At 41.8% G+C, this 20,411-nt stretch overlaps 2 protein-coding genes across 4 annotated transcripts in view; one reads left to right on the forward strand and one right to left on the reverse strand.

Moving 5' to 3' along the window:
* The window catches only part of IARS2 (isoleucyl-tRNA synthetase 2, mitochondrial), a 56,744-nt gene extending 39,387 nt beyond the window's left edge, over positions 1-17,357 (forward strand). The window contains exons 15-23 of the mRNA XM_026517308.4: positions 5,708-5,816; positions 7,668-7,770; positions 9,349-9,474; positions 10,108-10,239; positions 11,068-11,174; positions 11,941-12,086; positions 12,771-12,961; positions 15,250-15,394; positions 16,761-17,357. Coding sequence (XP_026373093.2) covers positions 5,708-5,816; positions 7,668-7,770; positions 9,349-9,474; positions 10,108-10,239; positions 11,068-11,174; positions 11,941-12,086; positions 12,771-12,961; positions 15,250-15,394; positions 16,761-16,903 — 1,202 coding nt within the window. The 3' untranslated portion in view covers positions 16,904-17,357. The remainder of the gene's footprint in view (positions 1-5,707; positions 5,817-7,667; positions 7,771-9,348; positions 9,475-10,107; positions 10,240-11,067; positions 11,175-11,940; positions 12,087-12,770; positions 12,962-15,249; positions 15,395-16,760) is intronic.
* The window catches only part of RAB3GAP2 (RAB3 GTPase activating non-catalytic protein subunit 2), a 97,776-nt gene continuing 94,512 nt past the window's right edge, over positions 17,148-20,411 (reverse strand). For all 3 annotated transcript variants that reach the window (XM_026517306.4, XM_044390665.3, XM_026517307.4), the window contains one exon: positions 17,148-20,379. In XM_026517306.4, the coding sequence (XP_026373091.3) occupies positions 20,224-20,379 (156 nt within the window). In that variant the 3' untranslated portion in view covers positions 17,148-20,223. The remainder of the gene's footprint in view (positions 20,380-20,411) is intronic.

Below are 20,411 nucleotides of genomic sequence, written 5' to 3' on the forward strand. Positions count from 1 at the left end.
AATGTTTTTCAAAAATTTTAAGTGGATTCTATTTTGTAGAACAGTTTTAGAAGAAAGTGCAGAAATCCTGTACACTCTGCCTGCCCTCCCCCAGAGACTCCCCCACTGTTTTTGTTACATTTGTTACTGTTGATGGACCTCCACTGAGATCATTATCATACAGTTTGCATCAGAATTCACTCTTGGGGTTGCGTGTTCTGTAGGTTTTGACAAACGTATAACGACATATCTACCATTGTACCACACAGAATGGTTTTACTGCACTAACAATTTGCTCCACCTGCTGGTCCTTCTGCCCTGCTAACCCCAGGCAACCACTGATCTTCTCACTCTCCATAGTTGTGCCTCTTTCAGGGAGTTACGCAGTTGAAGTCATACAGTATGTAGCTTTTCGGATTGGCTTCTTTTACTTAATAACACTCATCGATGGTTCCTTCACGTCTTTTCCTGGCTGGATAGGTCATGTCTTTGTAGTGCTGAGTAATATTCCATTGTCTGGAAGTGACGTAACTTACTTATCCATTCACCTAGTGAAGTAATTAGTGTTTTAAAATACTTAATTCGACTTCATTTCTGTTTTTTCCCCTAAGGTTCTATTTATGTATTTATTTGAGAGAGAGAGCATGCCGGAGAGCTTGGGGGGGTGGCGAAGGGGAGGGAGGGCGAAGGGGAGGGAGAAGAAGAGGGGCAGAATCCCAAGCGGACTCCCCGTTGAGCACGGAGCCTGGCCTGGGGCTCCATCCCCTGACCCTTGAGATCAAGACCTGAGCAAACCAGGAGTCAGATGCTCACTTGACTGAGCCGCCCAGGGGCCCCTATGTGGTTTTGTTTTGTTTTTAACAAATAGAAATAACTTGAAGCAAATAGAAAAAAGATCATTTTTTGAAAGAGAAGCTAGAATTTACAACTTAGATTTACAAATCAGTTTTTTTAAAAGGTCACCCTTTGAAGAACATATATATATAATCCTTTATTGTTATTAATTATCTTGATATGCTGACAAACTCATGGAAATGTTGATGAGCGGAGGTGAAATACTGGAAGGAGATATGCTGAAACAAAGTGATTATCTCTAGGGAGTGGGATATATGTGATTTTATTTTTTTGAACTTCTCAGTGTTTTACAGATTTCTTGAAGTGAGAATGTACATTTGTTAGGAAAAAATCATTACTAAAAGTAAACTTACTAAAATAGGAAACAGTTCCAGTAATTCATCATATGCGGTTGTACAGAAATGCCACAGTATTCCAGCACTTGAGTTTGACTTTTCTTCCTATTTCTTACCATCCAAGACTAAACTTATCTTCGTTTTGAAAGTTCCCACAAGCTTTATTTTCTTCATTTGTTGACCAGAGCTTTGCTACACCCGAGCTCCTCCTGCCCTGACCCTCTCCGTTTTTTTCCGTTGGTTTCACACACCACCTTGAAAGGCTCTGGCTTGCAAAAATTTTCTGGGACTACACCTCCTTTTCTATGGTGATATTTTGTTTCTTACCCAGTTCCAGCAATTCAATATATATATGAGAATGAAAAGACATTGAGACTTTACCCTTGATAAATATTAGCTGTTTTGTTGTACTCTTGTTAATTGGCTAATGTCCTCTTGTTTTATTAGAATGTTACAACGTATGTTTCTAGGACAGGATCAGAGACTATATATATATATATATATATTTTTTTTTTTTTTTTAATGATTTTTTATTATATTATGTTAGTCACCATACAGTACATCCCCGGTTTCCGATATAAAGTTTGATGATTCATTAGCTGCGTATAACACCCAGTGCACCATGCAATACGTGCCCTCCTTACTACCCATCACCAGCCTATCCCATTCCCCCACCCCCCTCCCCTCTGAGGCCCTCAGTTTGTTTCTCAGAGTCCATAGTCTCTCATGTTTCATTCCCCCTTCTGATTACCCCCCCTTTCTTTATCCCTTTCTTCCCCTACCGATCATCCTAGTTCTTTTGTTCCATAGATGAGAGAAATCATATGATAGTTGTCTTTCTCCGCTTGACTTATTTCACTTAGCATTATCTCCTCCAGTGCCGTCCATGTTGCAGCAAATGTTGAGAACTTGTTCTGATAGCTGAGTAATATTCCATTGTATATATGGACCACAACTTCTTAATCCAGTCATCTGTTGAAGGGCATCTCGGCTCCTTCCACAATTTAGCTATTGTGGACAATGCTGCTATGAACATTGGGGTGCATATGGCCCTTCTCTTCACTACATCTGTATCTTTGGGGTAAACACCCAGTAGTGCAATGGCTGGGTCATAGGGTAGCTCAATTTTTAACTTTTTAAGGGACCTCCACACTGTTTTCCAAAGTGGCTGTACCAACTTGCATTCCCACCAACAATGTAGGAGGGATCCCCTTTCTCCACATCCTCTCCAACAAGAGACTATATATTTTTTAAAAAGTTTAGGATTACTGGGGCGCCTGGGTGGCACAGCGGTTAAGCGTCTGCCTTCTGCTCAGGGCGTGATCCCGGCGTTCTGGGATCGAGCCCCACATCAGGCTCCTCCGCTAGGAGCCTGCTTCTTCCTCTCCCACTACCCCTGCTTGTGTTCCTTCTCTCGCTGGCTGTCTCTGTCGAATAAATAAATAAAATATTTAAAAAAAAAAAAGTTTAGGATTACTAATCACATTTTCACAAGTATTGTTTCATATGAGAATGGTTTGAAAAAAAAATACGTCTTTCATAATTTGCCATCAGGAAATACCAGTGCTCCTTATGATCTATTTTTGTAATAATTAACATTTACTGAGTGTTTACCATGTCCCAAGCATGTCCTCTTACTTCTTTAATCTCCATAACAACCTTATAAGGTAAACAGATTTTGGTCTTGTCCTCATTTTAGTGAAGATGAAGTGGGAACGGTGGGAGGTTAAGCTGAGCCCCCAGGGCTGGTCCGCACCGCAGCCGGAACTCAGACCCATGAGTCTGAACACAGCTCCCGGGCCTTCTTCAGATTGCTGTCATCCTGCCTCCTGTAAATCCTTGCGCAACAGCCAGCTTTTTAGCATTTTAGAGCTGACAAAGATTTTAGAGATGATTGAAAGCCCTTGTGTTTTAGGGGTGTTAATCAAGGCTTAGGAGAGCAGCTGTGTTCAGAGGACAGCCCTGGAGTCTGACGCTGGGCTGTGGACTGGGAGTGGTCATTTCCCGAGCCCGCAAGCAGGCATCTTTCAGAGATGAAGAGGGTTTGCTGATACTTTCTGCTATTTCATTACCTATTTATTTCAGGAGAAGAGTTCCACCAGCATTCTGTTATTGACCTTCTCACTAATGGGTCCATATCCAAAATGTGGTCACCAGTAGGAAGTGAACATTCTGGGTGGGAGGGGTTTGAATGCTGGCATTATAAAAGTTTAGGGTCACAAATGGTTACAGATTAGGAGAGGAAGAAGAAGAGTAGGGGACAGATGTAGCGCTCTAGGTGTTGAGGCTAAGACATTTTGTTCTTAATGCACAGATGCCTTTGTCTTGTTATATCCTCCAAGACTTCCCTAGCTGCGCGGACTGGCTGAACTGTAGTCTTGCCTTGATGACACCCAACACAGTTATTTCTTATTTAACCTAAAATCCATCCCACTAGTAATCAGCTCCGAGAAGGCAGCTACCAGATTTCTTTACATTCCCCCCTCCGAGTGTCTAGTACAGTGCCTTTCAGGTAATACGTGCTCAGAAATGTTGAATGACTTGAACTGGCGTGATTTAATTATTTTAATCTTGTCTCCTGCCTCCACCCAGATACTCATTGTCACATAAGGATTGCAACACTGAATCCTCAATATTAGGACCTAAGGACAAATCTTCATTTCACAACTAAAAGGGATTATGGGGGCTTCTTTGAATTATGAGTTTAGATTTAAAATATGGAAGTAATCTTTCCTGAAGACCTCATGTTCTTTAAAAAAAAAAAAAAACTGGGGCGGCTGGATGGCTCAGTTGGTTAAGTGTCCAACTCTTGATTTCAGCTCAGGTCAGGATCTCATGAGGTGGAGCCCTGTGTCGGGCTCTGCACTCAGCACAGGGTCTGCTTGAGATTCTCTGTCTCCTTTCTGCCTGCCCCTCCCCCCACTCACATACGCTCTTTAAATAAATAAATAAATAAATAAAATCTTTAAAAAAAGAAACCAAACATTTTACTCTGAAGGGTCACGAGTAAAGAAGTAGCACATGTCCTTTGTCTAGATTTTCCAGAGTAAGCATTTTACTACGTTTGCTTTATATATTTTTTCTCTGTATGTGTATATAAACACTTTTCTGTTGCATTTAAGGGTAAGTTGCAGACTTGATGCTCTTTTATCCCTAAATATTTTTATGTATATTTCCTAAAAACACAACAGTCTCTTGTAGAACCAGTACGAATATCACAGTCAGGAAATTGACGGTGATCCCATCCTGTTACCTACCTGCAGCACTTATCCGCTTTCACCCAGTAATGTCCTTTACAGGAGAGCAAGAAAAATCGAAAGGGTCCTAGAGCCAGTCTAGGGTCATTTGTGGCATTTAGTTGTCCTGTCACTTTAGTCTCATTTTGTTCTTGTCTTTCATGTCCTTGACATTCATGAATGTACAGGTTATTTTGTACATGGTCCCTCATTGTGCGTTTGTCCCTCATCGTGAGATTTAGACTATGCATTTTGGGCAGGAGTATCACTGAAGAGATACTGTCTCCTTCTTAGTACGTCTCAGCAGAAGTCACACGATGACTTACTGGTGATGTTGAACTTTGATCCTGTGGGGGTGCTGTCGGCCTGTTTTCTCTATTTCTCTCTTATGGTTACTTCTCACCCCATCTCCCTATAGGAATTGTTACATTAGTAAGTATCTTGCAGGGAGATACTTTAAGACTGGAAGTACTGTGTTTTCTCACTAAATTTTCACCTAGTGGCTAAGCACCCTTGATGATTCTTGACTGAAACGATTGTTACTTACAATGTTTGCCAAATGGTCTTTTATCTCAGATTATTAACTCTTGAGTTAACCGTGGTTTACTGTTGAATACAGAAGTAGCCTCAAGCTTGCTTACACATATGTCCTCTAACAAACTTGACTACACTTTTTTCTTTTGCTCTTTTTTAAAAGACTTGATTTTTGTAGAGCAGTTTGAGGTTTCTAGCAACACTAAGAGGAAGGTATAGGGATTTTCCATATGCCTCTTGCCTCCATAGACACACGGCCTCTCTTACTGTCTTCATCCAGCGGAGTGGCACATTCGTCACAGGAGAGGAACCTCCGGCCACACATCATACCCACCCAAAGTCCGCAGTTGGCATCACGGTTCACTGTTGGTGTTGTCCACGCTGTGGGTTTGGACAAGTGGATTCTGGACATGTATCCATCATGACAGTATCACATAGAGTATTTCCACTTACAGAGTCACTAGATGTTCGTTTTCATAGAAGATTTACAGGAAATATTGATGTTGGTAATTATTATTAATCAGTCCCTAATTTAGGTAGTGTTTTCATTGCCTGTGGTTAGGAGATCATACTCCAACATTTATTCTCCATCTCGATTAATAAACGGGCAGTGAGGGTAAGAGCGCTAGTGAATGCAATAGAAGTCTCAGGTATAGCATGACGACACGAGAAATAACACGATTACTGTTATTAACACGTTGATACATATTTAACTTCATTTTCCAATTTTAATTGACATTAACTTCTGGGTTTTTTAATATTTTTGAGGTACTGACCAAAGAGCAGATCTGTACTTGGAAGGAAAAGACCAGCTGGGCGGTTGGTTTCAGTCTTCTTTACTAACAAGTGTGGCAACAAGGAAAAAAGCACCTTTTAAGTAAGTGTTCAACCTGAGCTGAATAAGCCCTCACACTTAGAGTACTTCTGCCGGGTACTTGCTTCATTGCGTTTCGCAGATACAGGATTCTTTTTACAAATTGAAGGCTCCAGACTTCCCTGGAGGAAGTACTTGCAGATGTGGCGGAAACAGCAGGAGAATCAGAATCCGAAGTGGAGCCTGAAGATGGGACTGAATTGTGCAGTGTCGTGATACAGCTTTCACAGCTGAGGAGTGCTTCTCGTGGAGGAACAAAGAAAGTGGTGTCTTGACAGAGAATCTGCTGCTGGTGAAGGGGCTGCGGAGATTGTTGAAATGACGACGAAGGGTTTAGAACATGACGTCAACTTAGCTGATAAAGCAGCAGCAGGGTTTACGAGGACTGGCTCCAGTTTTGAAAGGAGTTCTGTTCTGGATAAAATGCTATCAACTATCACATGGTACAGAGAAGTCGTTCATGAAAGGCTGAAGCAGTCGCTGTGGCAAAGTTCGTTGTTGTCTTATTTTAAGAAATTGCTAGAGAGGGGCGTCTGGGTGGCTCAGTCGGTGAAGTGTCTGCCTTTGGCTCAGGTCCTGATCCCAGCAGTTTGGGATTGAGCCCCGGGTGGGGCTCTCTGCTCAGCGGGGAGTCTGCTTCTCCTACTACCTCAGCCTTTCCCCCTGCGTGTGCTCTCTCTCTCGATCTCTCTCTCTCTCTTTAAAATAAATAAAAACTAAGGGGAAAAAAAATTGCCACAGCCACTCCCACCAGCAGCACCCTCCACCCTGATCAGGCAGCAGCCATCACCCTCCCCCAGCAAAAAGATGACAATCTGCTGAAAGCTCGGGTGATGGTTAGCCTTTTGTAGCAATAAAGCATTTCTAAATTAAGGCATGTACGTTGTTTCTTAGACCTAGTGCCATTGCACACTTTGGCTACAGTGTAGTGTAGTCTTCTGTGTGCGCTGGAAGCCACAGTGCATTTGACTCGCTTATGGCAGTAGTCCGGAGCCAAAGCTGCCGTATCTGCAGGACACCTGGGTAGCAGACAGCTCCCTTAGTAGCTTAGTGTTTTGTTTCACGAGAAGTAAGAGTTTGAACTTGCAAAGGAGACAACAATACAGAAAAGACTTGTCACCAGTACCCCCTGTCATTCCCACAAGAAGTGACATCAGCACTGACTGGAGCAGTGGGGACATCTGCGAAGAGCTAGATCTGAAATGTGGGAAGAGTTGACGTGAAGGAATATAGAGAAGGGTACTCTACGTGTTTTGAAGACAGTCTGAGATCAAATATCCTTATATCTGTAATATCCACAAGTGGCTAATGAACTGAAACATTCCTGTAGTGAATTTATTAGATTAGGTATTCTTATTAAGGTACAGATCATTGATTTCAGAACAGTTCTTAAAGAGCTTAAGATGATTGCTGGCCCAAAATGAAAACCCATCCCAGAACAGTTTCCGTGTTTGTTTCTTGTATAACATGCTTTTAAACGCCAACAGAACAACAGATTTATTTGTCTAAAATTGTCTTTTTGAAAATAATTTTGAGATGATAATCCGCTCTTCTTAAGACATACTGTTTTCCTGATTTTAATGTTCAAAATCAATACATAATAGATGCTCAGGAGATATTTGTGTAGTGAATGTAAACATCAGAAATTTTTCTGTGTATAAGAGCTTACTGTCTAACAATCATGATAAATAAGCAGCTGAGAATTACACTTTTAAGAAAAGCTTTCATATATAATCTGTCAAGAAAAATCCTGGTTTCTTTGGTCAAGCTAAGATACTCTCTAAGATGTAATTGATCTTCAGAGAGATCATTATAACTGTGTTCGTTATCACAATGCCTGATTTGTCTTCTTAGGACGGTGGTGGTTCATGGATTTACCCTTGGGGAAAAGGGAGAAAAGATGTCCAAGTCTCTTGGGAATGTCATTGATCCTGATGTGGTCATCAATGGAGGACAAGTAGGTGGTTCTCTGAAACGTTTTTTGTTTCAAGGTTTTAAGTTGGCAGCCAGAACCTTAATGTAGTTATTTCAGTGTAAAACAACAACAGAAAGAACATCAACAACTACTATCGTTTACGCTCATAGCAGACGCCTTACCATGTTTTAAATCTAGGCTCTTTGTTTTTTCTCCCAATTTTTATTTATATTCTAGTAAGTTAACATGTAGTGTAATATTGGTTTCAGGAGTTGAATTTAATGTAAATCTAGACTCTTAAGTAATGATTTTAATGAAAAAGGGAAGACCTGGGATTGTGCCCCTATTGGCTCAGTTCAGGTCTGAATCTCTAATTAGGTCCTGAACCATGCTATCCACCCCCACCTTTTTTTTAAAGATTTATATATTATAGAGAGTATGTGCGCAAGCAGAGGGAAGGGCAGAAGGAAGGAGAGAGAGAGAGAAATAGACTCCCCACTGAGCAGGGAGCCTGACGTGGGGCTCGATCTCATGACCCTGAGATCATGACCTGAGCCAAAATCAAGAGTTGGATGCTTAACTGACTGAGCCACCCTGGCACCCTATCCCTTCTTTTATTTTTTTAAAAAGATTTAATTAATTTATTTGACAGAGAGACAACACAAGCAGGGGGAGTGGGAGAGGAAGAAGCAGGCTCCCAGCGGAGCAGGGAGCCTGATGCGGGGCTTGATCCCAGGACTCTGGGATCATGACCTGAGCCGAAGGCAGACGCTTAACGACTGAGCCACCCAGGCGCCCCCCCAGCCCTTCTTTTAATTGAACTTTAAAATTTTGTAAAAATTTATTTAAAAAAACAAAAATTTACAGTTACATGGAAACGGTATAAGAAAAAAGTGAGATTGCAACTTCATGTTTCATTATTCTTGGAAATTATACACTTTATTTTTTTTTTTTTAAAGATTTTATTTATTTATTTGACAGAGATAGAGACAGCCAGCGAGAGAGGGAACACAAGCAGGGGGAGTGGGAGAGGAAGAAGCAGGCTCATAGCGGAGGAGCCTGATGTGGGGCTCGATCCCATAACGCCGGGATCACGCCCTGAGCCGAAGGCAGACGCTTAACCGCTGTGCCACCCAGGCGCCCCGGAAATTATACACTTTAAAGCAAGTCGTTAACGGACATCAGATCTGGGGTTGCTAATGACTTGGTTTATTTCGCAGTTGCTTTCAGAAAAGAAATCACTTGTCTGTTATTTTACTCCTTTGTCTTTTTACAATGTCCAGTAATCATTGCTCTGTGTATGGAGTTTCCGGGGGGTGCCGGAAGGGAAAACAGCCCCTCCGGTTCCCCCTCTGCTGTCACAGAGGCATCGGGGCCCTGCTCCGGCCCCCAGCTGTACTAGACGGACGTGCATGGGCACGCAGAGCGCGCTCTTCCCCAGTGTTGTCGACGTGCAGCTGTTTTCTGACATTGTTAGCCCCTATTTCATTACAGAGCAGGTATATTTTATGCCCATGTTGTGCTTAAATTTTTCTGAGGAGGAATACCTAAAACATTTGTTCGCCTGATTAGAGTTGAAAGCCATTTATATGTTTACATGTCTTTTTCTTGCACTGAAAGGATCAAAACAAGGAGCCTCCCTACGGTGCTGATGTTCTTCGCTGGTGGGTAGCGGAGTCCAACGTCTTCAATGAAGTGACCATTAGTCCATCTGTCCTAAATGCTGCCAGAGACGACATTAGCAAGGTCAGAGCCGTTGTTCTTCCTATTTCTGAATAACATGTTCGCTAAATAACTCTTTAAAAATGAGGAACATTTTATTTGGTGTCACAAAACAGCAAAGGAAAATGATTTTCCACATGTTGTGAGCATTTAAAAATATCCTGTGTTTATTTGTTTAAAACTATGAATACTGTAATCCTAAAAGCTTTATATAACTTCTTTTATATTTTATAAAGTATAGCATAATATAAAATTATGCTAATTTTATATACTTTTCATGTGCTCAATCACCTTTCATATCTATTCTATTTATCTTTATTTTTGCCTGTAGTGGGTGAAAATAACATTCTTAAACCTATATAGATAACAAACCCTGCCCCCGAAAGGTGATTTGCCCCTACAAGGTTACAAAGAAATATAATGAAAAATCAGTCTTCATGTGTAAAGTCCAGGGGCTCCTTCTATAATTTGGCTATTGAAATGAAAGCTTCTGTTTTTGCATTTGTAGTCTCATGTAGGAATGATAGGTTTTTAAAAAGTATCCCATTAAGAAGGTAACATGAGTTGTATAAAAATTACAGAAAAATAAAATAACTTTTCCATCAGAATTGAAGGCCTCATATATTTTTGACTGCACATTGTTTCCAACATCGATAGCTCAGGAATACACTCCGATTCCTTCTGGGAAATGTCGCTGGTTTCAACCCAGAAACGGATTCCGTTCCTGTTAACGACATGTATGTCATAGACCAATACATGCTGCACTTACTGCAGGACTTAGCAAACAAGGTAAGTACGAATTAATAAGCTCGTGGAAAGTAGAAATGTCAGGACTGCTGAGTGTTGAAATTGGAGTTGCGTGCTGGTGGAACAGACATTACTAGAAACAGTAACCACAGCACTGAGAAGAGTTATACTTGATAAATTCCACACATTCTGAGGCTGACTTTAGGGATGGAATCTTAGGATTTCTTTCCTGGTTTTTCAAAAGACTAGCAGGACCTGGTGGAAACGTAGGCCCGGGCTTCCCCTAAGACCACATTTTTCTCTCAAGACCAGCTATTTGTGTTTCTCCAGCAGGAAGGAATAAAGTCGAGCTGTATTTTATCTGCAGCTTATAACCCTCAAAGTATAGAAATAACTGAAATGGCTATTCCTGTGTGTTTTGTAAGACATTTTCTCATTTATATATGAAACAGATAATGTGTGTTTCCTTAAAAATTGGAAATGTGGTTGCTTCCGTGTACCGTTAGGTCAGAGACACACCTGCAGGTTTTTGCCCGATTTTACTTTGCAGGCATAAGTGAGGGAACATTGGTAACTTGCACACTTCGCTGCTTTAAAATGGTGTGGTGTTTATCATTTTAAACCCGATCCCTTCCTGTGATGAGTGTTCTTCTCTAGTTTCCGGAGTAGAATATTCTGTATTTTCTGACGATAGTTGAATTTGACACCCAGAAATGTTTAAAAGATCCTCAGTCACTCTGGCATATCTCCTGTTCTGTATTTGTCTGCCTTTGAAACGTGTTTTGAAAAGGTACATATTTTGCTCATGAGGACTTGCGTTTTTGTTGGCTTACCCCAACTTCCAAATTTATTTCGGCTTTTGTTCCCTAGATTACAGATTCATATAAACAGTACGATTTTGGAAAAGTTGTTCGGCTGTTGCGAGCATTTTACACCAGAGAGCTCTCTAACTTCTATTTCAGCATAATCAAAGACCGGTATGTATGACGGAATATTAACACATTCAGATATTTCTCGAGCGTCTGCTTGGCAAATGTTGGGTGTACAGTGGTGAGCAAGGTGGGTGACGTGCAGTTATTAAGAAGTTGGGATCTTGAGTAAGTGACAATACGTTCCTCGTAATGTGATTCTGAAAAGAGGTAACGTAAGGAGTGTGCTTAGTGTGTGATCAGGAGAGCGCTCAAGGAGTAGGTGCCGGTGGGAGGTGAAGATAGTACCCGTGCTCCGGAGTTTGTAAACTATGAGGAGGAGAGACAAATCCACAAGCACCTGTCACCATGATACAGTCGTGTAGGATCAGTGACATCTGTGTGGAGGAAGGCTCGCTGCTTGGTCTTCGTTGATGGCAGCGAGGCCAACGTGCGGTGTCAGCGCCAGCCCGTCAGCCCCTCACGGACCTTACACACAGGGACTGGAACCCCCAGTCCTCCGAACGCACTGCTAAGATTGAAAGGCCAGTGCCACCAACTAACATGTCAGTTGTCCTGGAACACACGGTTAGCTCTCAGACGCAGCTCTGGCGGCGGCACGGCTGCGGAGAGAGGTTTCGGAGGCGAGCAGGGAGGAGGCCAGTGGGATAGAGGACTCAGCCACACAGGCGACAGAATGCCTGCTGCTTCGGTCAGACGGTGGCCCAAGCCGTCAGATCGGGCGGCAGGAATGAGCCCGGCCCGAGGCGCTTCCTGCTGTGAGGCTCTCGGTGCCGCGGGGCTGTCCCCCGCTGAGTGTCCGGCTCTCGTGCAGGCTCTACTGTGAACCCGCGGGTGGCCCCAAGCGGCGCTCTTGCCAGACGGCCTTAGCTGAGATTTTGGATGTGGTGCTTCGCTCTTTGGCTCCCATTCTTCCGCACCTGGCTGAAGAAGTCTTCCAGCACATCCCTTACAGTAAAGGTAAGGAGTACGTGATGTGTTCTCCAGGAGGACCCTCGATGAGGCTGGCAGCCTCTGATTCTGTTACCTCGTGGGAGGGGCACCTTCTCGTCCACAGTGGGCGCTTTGCGGCCCATCGTTCTCGGGGCTTCAGCGGCTGCCGCACTTGTTTGCGGCCGAGTGGGACTGGTTTCGGGAGTGCGTCCTGCCGTGGGTGAGCGGCTCGCCTTCCTGCAGAATCAGTTTTTCTTTAATACCTTTATAAGCGTCTGAAATAGGATTCAGGTTTTGTTGAAACCAAGTGCACTGCCTTTTAATGAATATTTTTATAATATCTTGTCCCTCTGATTGTAGGAAGCTTATAGAAAATTAGCTGTAGAAATTTAGAAAGAGGAGGAAAAGTCACTCTAATCTTTCTTACTATCCAAAGACAACTACTCTCAATATTGGGCTATTTTTTTCTATTTTATTTTTTTCTAGGCATCCTTTTTTCCTTTGGGATCTTAGTATTATATTTTATCCTTTAAGTATCAAAATGTGAATATAAATTTTTTTTAGGCATTTAGAATGGCTCCATAATATTAACCATAAATACCAATTCTTGTTTCCCATGAAGAGTAAATATTTAATGGTTAGAGCTTTCTATACATGTAAATTACTTTACTTTTACTAATTTTTAATTTTTTAATTTTCTTTTTTTCAAAGAACCCAAGAGTGTTTTTCGTACTGGGTGGATTAGGACAAGTTCCATCTGGAAGAAGCCTGGATTAGAGGAAGCCATAGAGAGCACGTGTGCCATGAGAGACTCATTTCTTGGGAGCATCCCTGGTAAAAACGCAGCCGAGTACAAGGTTATCATTGTGATCGAGCCTGGGCTGCTTTTTGAGATAATAGAGGTGAGTAGCAGTTTGTCTCTTTGGAAGTGATGTTAGTAACCTGCCACTGCACCTGAAATTTGGCTTTTAAAAATCTCCATATAAGTAAGATTTTTTTTAGTTTAGAGATCTTGTAATCCTGGTATCATCACGGATTCTGTTTCCTCCTTCTCTGCGCTTCCTTTCCGTTCTTCTACAAGACATGTCCTCTGTTACTACGCCCCTACGAAGTCGGGACAGGGGGGGTGCAGCAAAGTCCTATTTGAAATGCAAACCCTCCGGGCTGTTTAGTAAGTGACAGAGACCGATGACGTTATCATTACACAAAAATTGAGGGGTTTGTGTTAAGGGTCTGGTTTTTTGAGAATTTTGTCCATCTGGACCAGGTTCCAAACAAATCTAAAAAAAGATTTCCATCTTTTTCTCAGGAGATTTGAAGAAAATTCCTTTGCTCCAGCAAATTATCACGCCCTCTCAAAGCATTCGTCCTATTTTTATTTCCAAAAGGACCGTCAGGATTTTCTTCTTGGGATTATTCATGGTTCATTGGCCACATTGCTTTGTGGCTTAAGATAATGACTCAAGATTTTTCTCTACTTTTAATGCTTGAGAAGAGAATTGACAATGAATATATATTTTTTTAAGTTTTACTGCTATCATAGTTTTCTAAAAATGACCATCTCATTTGGTTGGTAAGGTCAGGTTAAATGTTCAGTAACATAACTAAGATTTGAGGCTTGCAGGCTGTAGGACAGTATTGATCAGACAGCAGATAATTTCAGTAAGAGAGCCACATTTTAAAATTTGTAAGTTGGGAGGCACCCCGGTCGCTCAGTAGGTTAAGCATCCAACTCTTGATTTCGGCTCAGGTCTCACTGTCGGTTGCAGGAGAGCGCCCTGCTTTGGGCTCATGCTCAGCACAGAGTCTGAGATTCTCTCTCTCCTTCTCCTTCTGCCCCTCCCCTTGCTCTCTTTCTCTAAATAAATAATCTTTAAAGAAACAAAATGTGTAAGTTGGGAGGCTCTATTTTATGAGCCAGGAAACCGAAGACCATGGGAACTGTGACCCAGCTAAGGCTACACGGTACTAGGCCTTTTCCCTGCACCTCATGTGTCCTTTGACTTCATTAGTTTTGAGTAAGCAGTTAAAAAAAAAAATACAGCTTGCTTGGATCATTTATATTGGAAAAAATACTTCGGGATTTTAAAAAACAAGGAATTACACTAAAAATTAGGAATTACACTAGGTAGCTGTCAGATGGAGTCCTGGATCTATGAATAGTACTAATTTCATGAATTAATTTCTTTGAAATCTCCTGCTTTTTCTTGAGTTTTTAAAATTTTTATTTGAGAGAGTGTGCAAGCAGAGAGGGAGAGAGAATCTCAAGCAGGTTCCACATTCAGCATGGAGCCCAGCGCAGGGCTCGATCCCATGACCCTGAGATCGTGACCTAAGCTGAAATCAAGAGTCAGCCACTTAACTGACTAAGCCATTCAGACGCCCCTTAATTTTTTTTTTTTAAGGAATGTCTGTATTAGCTTATAAACTCATTTTGAAGAGCAGAATTACAATGAAAAGTGTAAAAATTGTTATCAAACATCCAACTTTATTGTACTGAGAGTAGTTCCGTGCTTCATTCAGTTGGCACCATTGGTCTGTGCTGCTAAACGCAGGTCTGTTTAGATAGTATCTTACCCCCTCTCCTCATGGGGGCAGGACACAGCGAGCAGCAGGCTGGGCTTTGAGGCTCACAGACCTGGGCAGAAGTGCAGCTTTTACTGCTTGAGAACCATGAGTAAGTTAACCCCTTGGAACAGGATTCGTTTGGAAAATGGGATAAGAAACACCATGATGATTAGAAATAATGGACATTTAGCATCTAGCACAGTGAAGTGCCTGGCACAGAGTATATTATATAGAGAGCACATACTATTCCCTGGAAAGGTTTAGTTAAAACCTTTCATTCTAGGGGTGCCTGGGTGGCTCAGTTAAGCGGCCGACTCTTGACTTCGGCCCAGGCTGTGATCTCGGGGTCATGGGATGGAGCCCCACATCAGGTTCCCTGCTCATCAAGGAATCTGCATGAGATTCTCTTTCCCTCTCCCTCTGGCTCTCCCCCCCATACTTGCTGACATGCTCTAAAATTAAAAAATTAAAAAAAACCCTTTCGTTCTCATTTAATAGTATTAGCTTAGGAGATAATGGTCCTAAAGGGTCACTCTCTGAACAAAAGAATTTGCAGCGTGAATTCTTGTAACCTCAGTTTGCAGTAAACATTTCAACAGTAACTTTGCTTGCTTATTCCCAGATGCTACAAGCGGAGGAGACTTCCAGCACCTCTCAATTGAATGAACTAATGATGGCTTCCCAGACAACTTTACTCTCTCAGGAACCACGATCAGTAACCACAGATGTAATTGAACGCAAAGGGACGTTCCTGATCAATTTAGAAGGTAAGGAAGAGGGGAGAGTACCCGGTGAGACCTGGAGAACAGAGTGATAATCGTAGGTTGTCTCCAGCTTTGCCGTGGATCAGGTGTGTTCTCAAGGTTAAGTACATTCTTGGAGTACATCTTTTTCTGGAAACCGGCCAGGTTCTAAACCAGCTCTCAGAAGTGTCCTACATGAGGATCTTGGGAACACAGGGCTCAGGACAGGAGAGTGCTTTCCTTCCTCTCCTGTGAATAATGGTCCTTGTGGGTGACATTAGCCCACTCCTGTTGGCTTTTGTGTCCCTGTCCTTTAGTACTCAGGAGCCAGGTATGGCCTAGCCCGTCCCTCCCCTGTGTGGACTCTGAAATTTCTTATTTGCACACCCTAAAAGAGTTAGCCATTCTTCGTGAAGGGCCAAGGAAATTCTATGGAACCTCATTCCCACAGCAGATCTCATGAGCAGGCAGTTGGTGGGTATTCAGTAGGGGACTTTGGTCAACCTATTTCATTCTCAGCGATGGCTGGAGACACAGTCACCTTAACAGAGAATGTCACACAGACACTGTGGGAAAGTGACGCTCCCTGTGTTCTTCACGGTTGTTAGGTGCCGTCAGGAGGCGGGAGGCCCACTTATGGGCATCTGTTAAGTCTGAGGCCTGGAAGCACTGACCACGTAGTAAAGATTCTCACTTGCTTTTCAAAATGTTAATGTACATTCTTTGTACCATGGCTAGAAAATAACTTCCTTGACTGTATATATTTAGGCTGAAGTCTGAGAGTATTAGAGAAATTTGTTTCCTTTTTGTCTAAACAAAGAATTTTTTTTTTTTTTTAAGAGAGGGGTTGTGAGAGAGAGAGAGGTGGAGGGAGGCGCAGGAGAGAGAGATTGAGAATCATAAGCAGGCTCCACATCCCTCTTGGAGCCTGACGTGGGGCTGGATCCCAAACTCTGAGATCACGACGTGAGCCGAAATCGAGTTGGGATGCTTCACCGACTGAGCCCCCCAGGCGCCCCTAAACCAAGAAGGTTTCAGTGGGGACACTGCAGTTGTCACTATAATTTGGCTCTTTTTAAAATTCTCGTGCAGCCGGAGAGGCGGTGTACTTTATCAGAACCGCGCCCGGATGAAGGGCTAGAAGGCCTGCTCCGAGCTCCGTGAGGCGGGGAAAACCAGTCACCCTCGCACTCAGGGTCTCCGATTCCTCAGCTGGCCCCAGGGCTCAGGGTGTGAGTCCACTCTCATGGCTGTTTACCTAACGTGGCAAATGAAGCCGTACTCACCGGCTTTCCCCGGGGAGGGAGAAAGCTTTGAAAAATGCTGGCAAAACCACTCAGGGAAGAGCTACCAGCTGAACAGCCTGTCCGTCTTCCCGTCTCTCTCACAGGTGGTGATATTCGTGAAGAGTCTTCCTATAAAGTAATTGTCATGCCAACTACCAAAGAAAAATGCCCTCGTTGCTGGAAGTACACGGCTGAGTCTCCAGATACACTCTGCCCCCGATGCGCGGAAGTTGTCGGTGGGAAGTAAGAGCTCGCTGTGCCGTCGACGGCTCTCGGCGCAAGAACGCCCCTGAGAGGGCGCCCGAGGTCAGAGGCCCTGCTTACCACACTGGGAAGAAGCCAGCCTAGATTTAGGTAATGAGTGGAAGAGTAAATGCTGGAGGGTGAGGGTCAGATTCGGAATTACAAGTTTTTCCTGTAGCAGATAAAAAATAATGTGTATATATATATATACATACATACATGCAGAAAAATACAAATATGCAGATGGATCTCGATATACCCATAATGGATTTATTCAGACAGAAACACTGGATATGGCTGACTTTACATGTGGCTGACCAGAAAATGTTTTATATTTTATAAAGCTTCTTGACTCTGTATTTAAGTTCTATAACATCTAAAAATAAAGGCATCTGGAAGTGGACTGATACTGGTGAAGTTGTAAAAATCAAGTAAAAAATACAGTCTTGGAAGGAGAATGGCCGAGTGATTTCATTCCGGCTTCCTCGTGAACGTCCTCCTTTTCACGACAGCTAGGTGTTTTGTTTGCATCAGAAAGAAAACGTCACCAAACTTGTTATCCTCATACAAGAGGGAAAAGAAAACCTTAATACTGATACATTTATGAATGTTGAAACATGAAAGCTAAAAATTTATTTCACTAATATACATCAGTTCACAACAATGGACACAAAATAGAAGTATGTACAGAATGTCACTACTTACAGTACATTATAATAGATAAACAATTCGGTATGGATTAAAATCTTTCTAGGGATGGCTAATTCTATTCAGCAGAAATCTAACTTTTAGAAGCCCAACAAATTCATTCCTATTAGGGTGAGGGAGGGCTTTCACTGTTGCTATGGGTACTTTAAAAAGATTTGTCTTTTATCAATGAATGAACCACAGTGAACATTATATTCCATGTAAGGTTAATATTAAATGTTTTCTTTGATTTTAAGTTGTAGTTAACCATTTAAAAAAAAAGCAATTTAAATGTAACAGTGCTTACTTTGACCTTAGATGAATTTTTATAACAAACGTGAAACTCTCTCCATTTCTTTTGTTTTTGCAAAAGTATGAAGCATTTAGAAGGTCGTGCTATGTCCTTTTCACCTGCGTTTATCTGGTTCTGCTAGTTCTACATCTAAACACAACCTGTAATGTAGAAGTTAGGATTATCTGACACTTCTGTTTTCCTTCAGCATTATACAGTGGAATTGAACAAGGTACAGACACCTGTTTAATGTGAAAGGTGTAAGGGGGGTGGGCGGGAGTTCTCGCTAGGAAAACACTACTGTTACTGGCTTGCCATCAGAAAGTGCAACACGCCTGTTTCAGAAATCACCCATCCTACATAAAATCTAATTCCTTTATTTGTGGCTCTTTGTTACAGAATGTCTACATAGGTATTCATTTTCTTTTCTTAGATTTATTTTAAAAGCCCTTGATGAAATAGCTAAAATATTTAACTGCTTTTCTTAACCATGTAACTCAGAATTCAATTTTAAAATTCTCTGAATGGTGAACTTTAGGATTATAAATTAACTACAGATTTGTAATTCAATGATCCGTTACGGTCCCATGAGCCATATTTCAGCTTACTAATATTCTCAACAAGTCCCAGATTTATGTGTCCTACCAGAATAAGTTTAACCAGCTTTATTACCTAACGTGTTTATCAGGCACCCCCCTTTCCCCAAAAGTGATACTAGAATCAAAGCAGGGATTTAAAGTTTCTTTGACCAGCCTCCAAAATTCGTAACTACTTTCAGAGTATTTAGAAAAATCACAGGAAGAACGAATCTTTTAGAATGCATATAACACGTGAGTAGATTAAGCTAGATAGGTTTACAAGGAATCACAGGACTGTGTGTGGACAGGCCAGCGGAGACCCAAGCAGAGGCAGAGAGGCTGGGCTAGCGTAAGGTCCTTTTCAGTGCTGCTGCTGTACCCAGCGTGGCCCTCACCCAAATATCCAGGACATCTTAAGACTTTATCTTCCAAGATTTTTAAATTAAACAGTAATTATTAAGTTTTAGACAGTTAAGTTCTTACTTGGGTGTGATCTTTTTAGTTAAAAAGAATTTACATTGGGATAGCCTCAAACATGAGACTTTTTTCTTTACGTCCTTGAAGGGCATACTCCTCAACTTTGTACAGTTGCTAAAGTTGGCTTCTTATAAGTGAAGCAACCAACTTCTGCACCACAGTGAGTTACTATGAATCACTTGTGATCCACGACGGAGAGCAGTAATTGCACCGTATGGCTACATTCCCAAGATCTACCCTAATAAACACTGGGTATTTGTAGAGCTCAAAGCACTTTTTACAGAGTTTTGGTTAATCTGGTTTTAATCAACAAATAATTATTCAGCACTTGGACTGCTCTAGGCACTCTAGGGTACAAAATTAGTTCTACTTGGTTCTCTCAACCCAGCTGTGAGGTAGGTTTGCAAAGCAATATCACTAGGCCTTCTCTGTACTGTTCCCAGGAACAGATGACGTTACCGTATCCCAGAAGCAGACATTTCTAAACACGGGTAGGAAAAATAAATTGGACTTACATTTTTAGCATCTTTGCCCTTTCTTTAAAACATGAATTTTACAAGATAATACATTTTTACAATTACCTGATGTGGATACAACTTCGAATCTTGGTGAAAAGTCCATCTTAACTTACACTGTAATTAATTTTGCTGTGTTGCATGCATCTCAGATTCTCGACTTTGGCAAGTACCACAGGTTAAGGGTTTAGTGTCCCTTCTGGTGCATATGATGATCTTGAACCCATTTCTCCTCCAAAGCAAGGTCATCTTCCTCCGGTGGCGGCAGCGTAACCTCTGGGAAAGAGCCTGTCCGCATGCAGCACTCCAGGCGGCTGCCTGGGACGTGGGATTTAAGCATGCCAACAGAAGCGAGTGGGATGGCTAATTTTACTGACGGGGACTATACATGAACACATTTAAATTTAATTACAACATTTCGAGTACGAAATATAGAATCTGATAGTAAGAACATAATCTGTAAATTATAACCCATTTGAAATAGCAAAGTTTACCCATAAAGCTAGTTAAGTGCTTAAATTAGAAATAAACAGTAAAACATCTGTGTTAGTAATGGTATAATTAATATTTGTTTATATTTTATCTTCAATATTAACCAAAGGAGTGGAATTTAGCCAGGACTGCACTTTTAAAAAGTAGTATGTGTTTTTATTTATTTTACAAAAGAAAAAAGACATACTCCCTCCATAAAATTCCGGATCTTACTATGTAAAATTACCATGCACTAATTCATGTTATAGTCACACAATTTGAGACCGTTTTCAGTAGGTAAATGTCATAAAGAAGGAGTAGATATGGCTTCCACAGCTTCAATGAGGTGTAAGGCTAAACTATACTGCCCGTGGTTTTCTGGTAAAAGCTCGATGACTTTATTTACTAGTTTAGCTGTTGTTGCAATTGGCACTTCTGTGTTTTGAAGATCTTGGGGGTTCTGCAAATGGGACACAAAAATAACCTATCAGT

The sequence above is a fragment of the Ursus arctos genome, unplaced genomic scaffold, assembly GCF_023065955.2.
Source record: "Ursus arctos isolate Adak ecotype North America unplaced genomic scaffold, UrsArc2.0 scaffold_2, whole genome shotgun sequence".
Lineage (NCBI taxonomy): Eukaryota > Metazoa > Chordata > Mammalia > Carnivora > Ursidae > Ursus > Ursus arctos.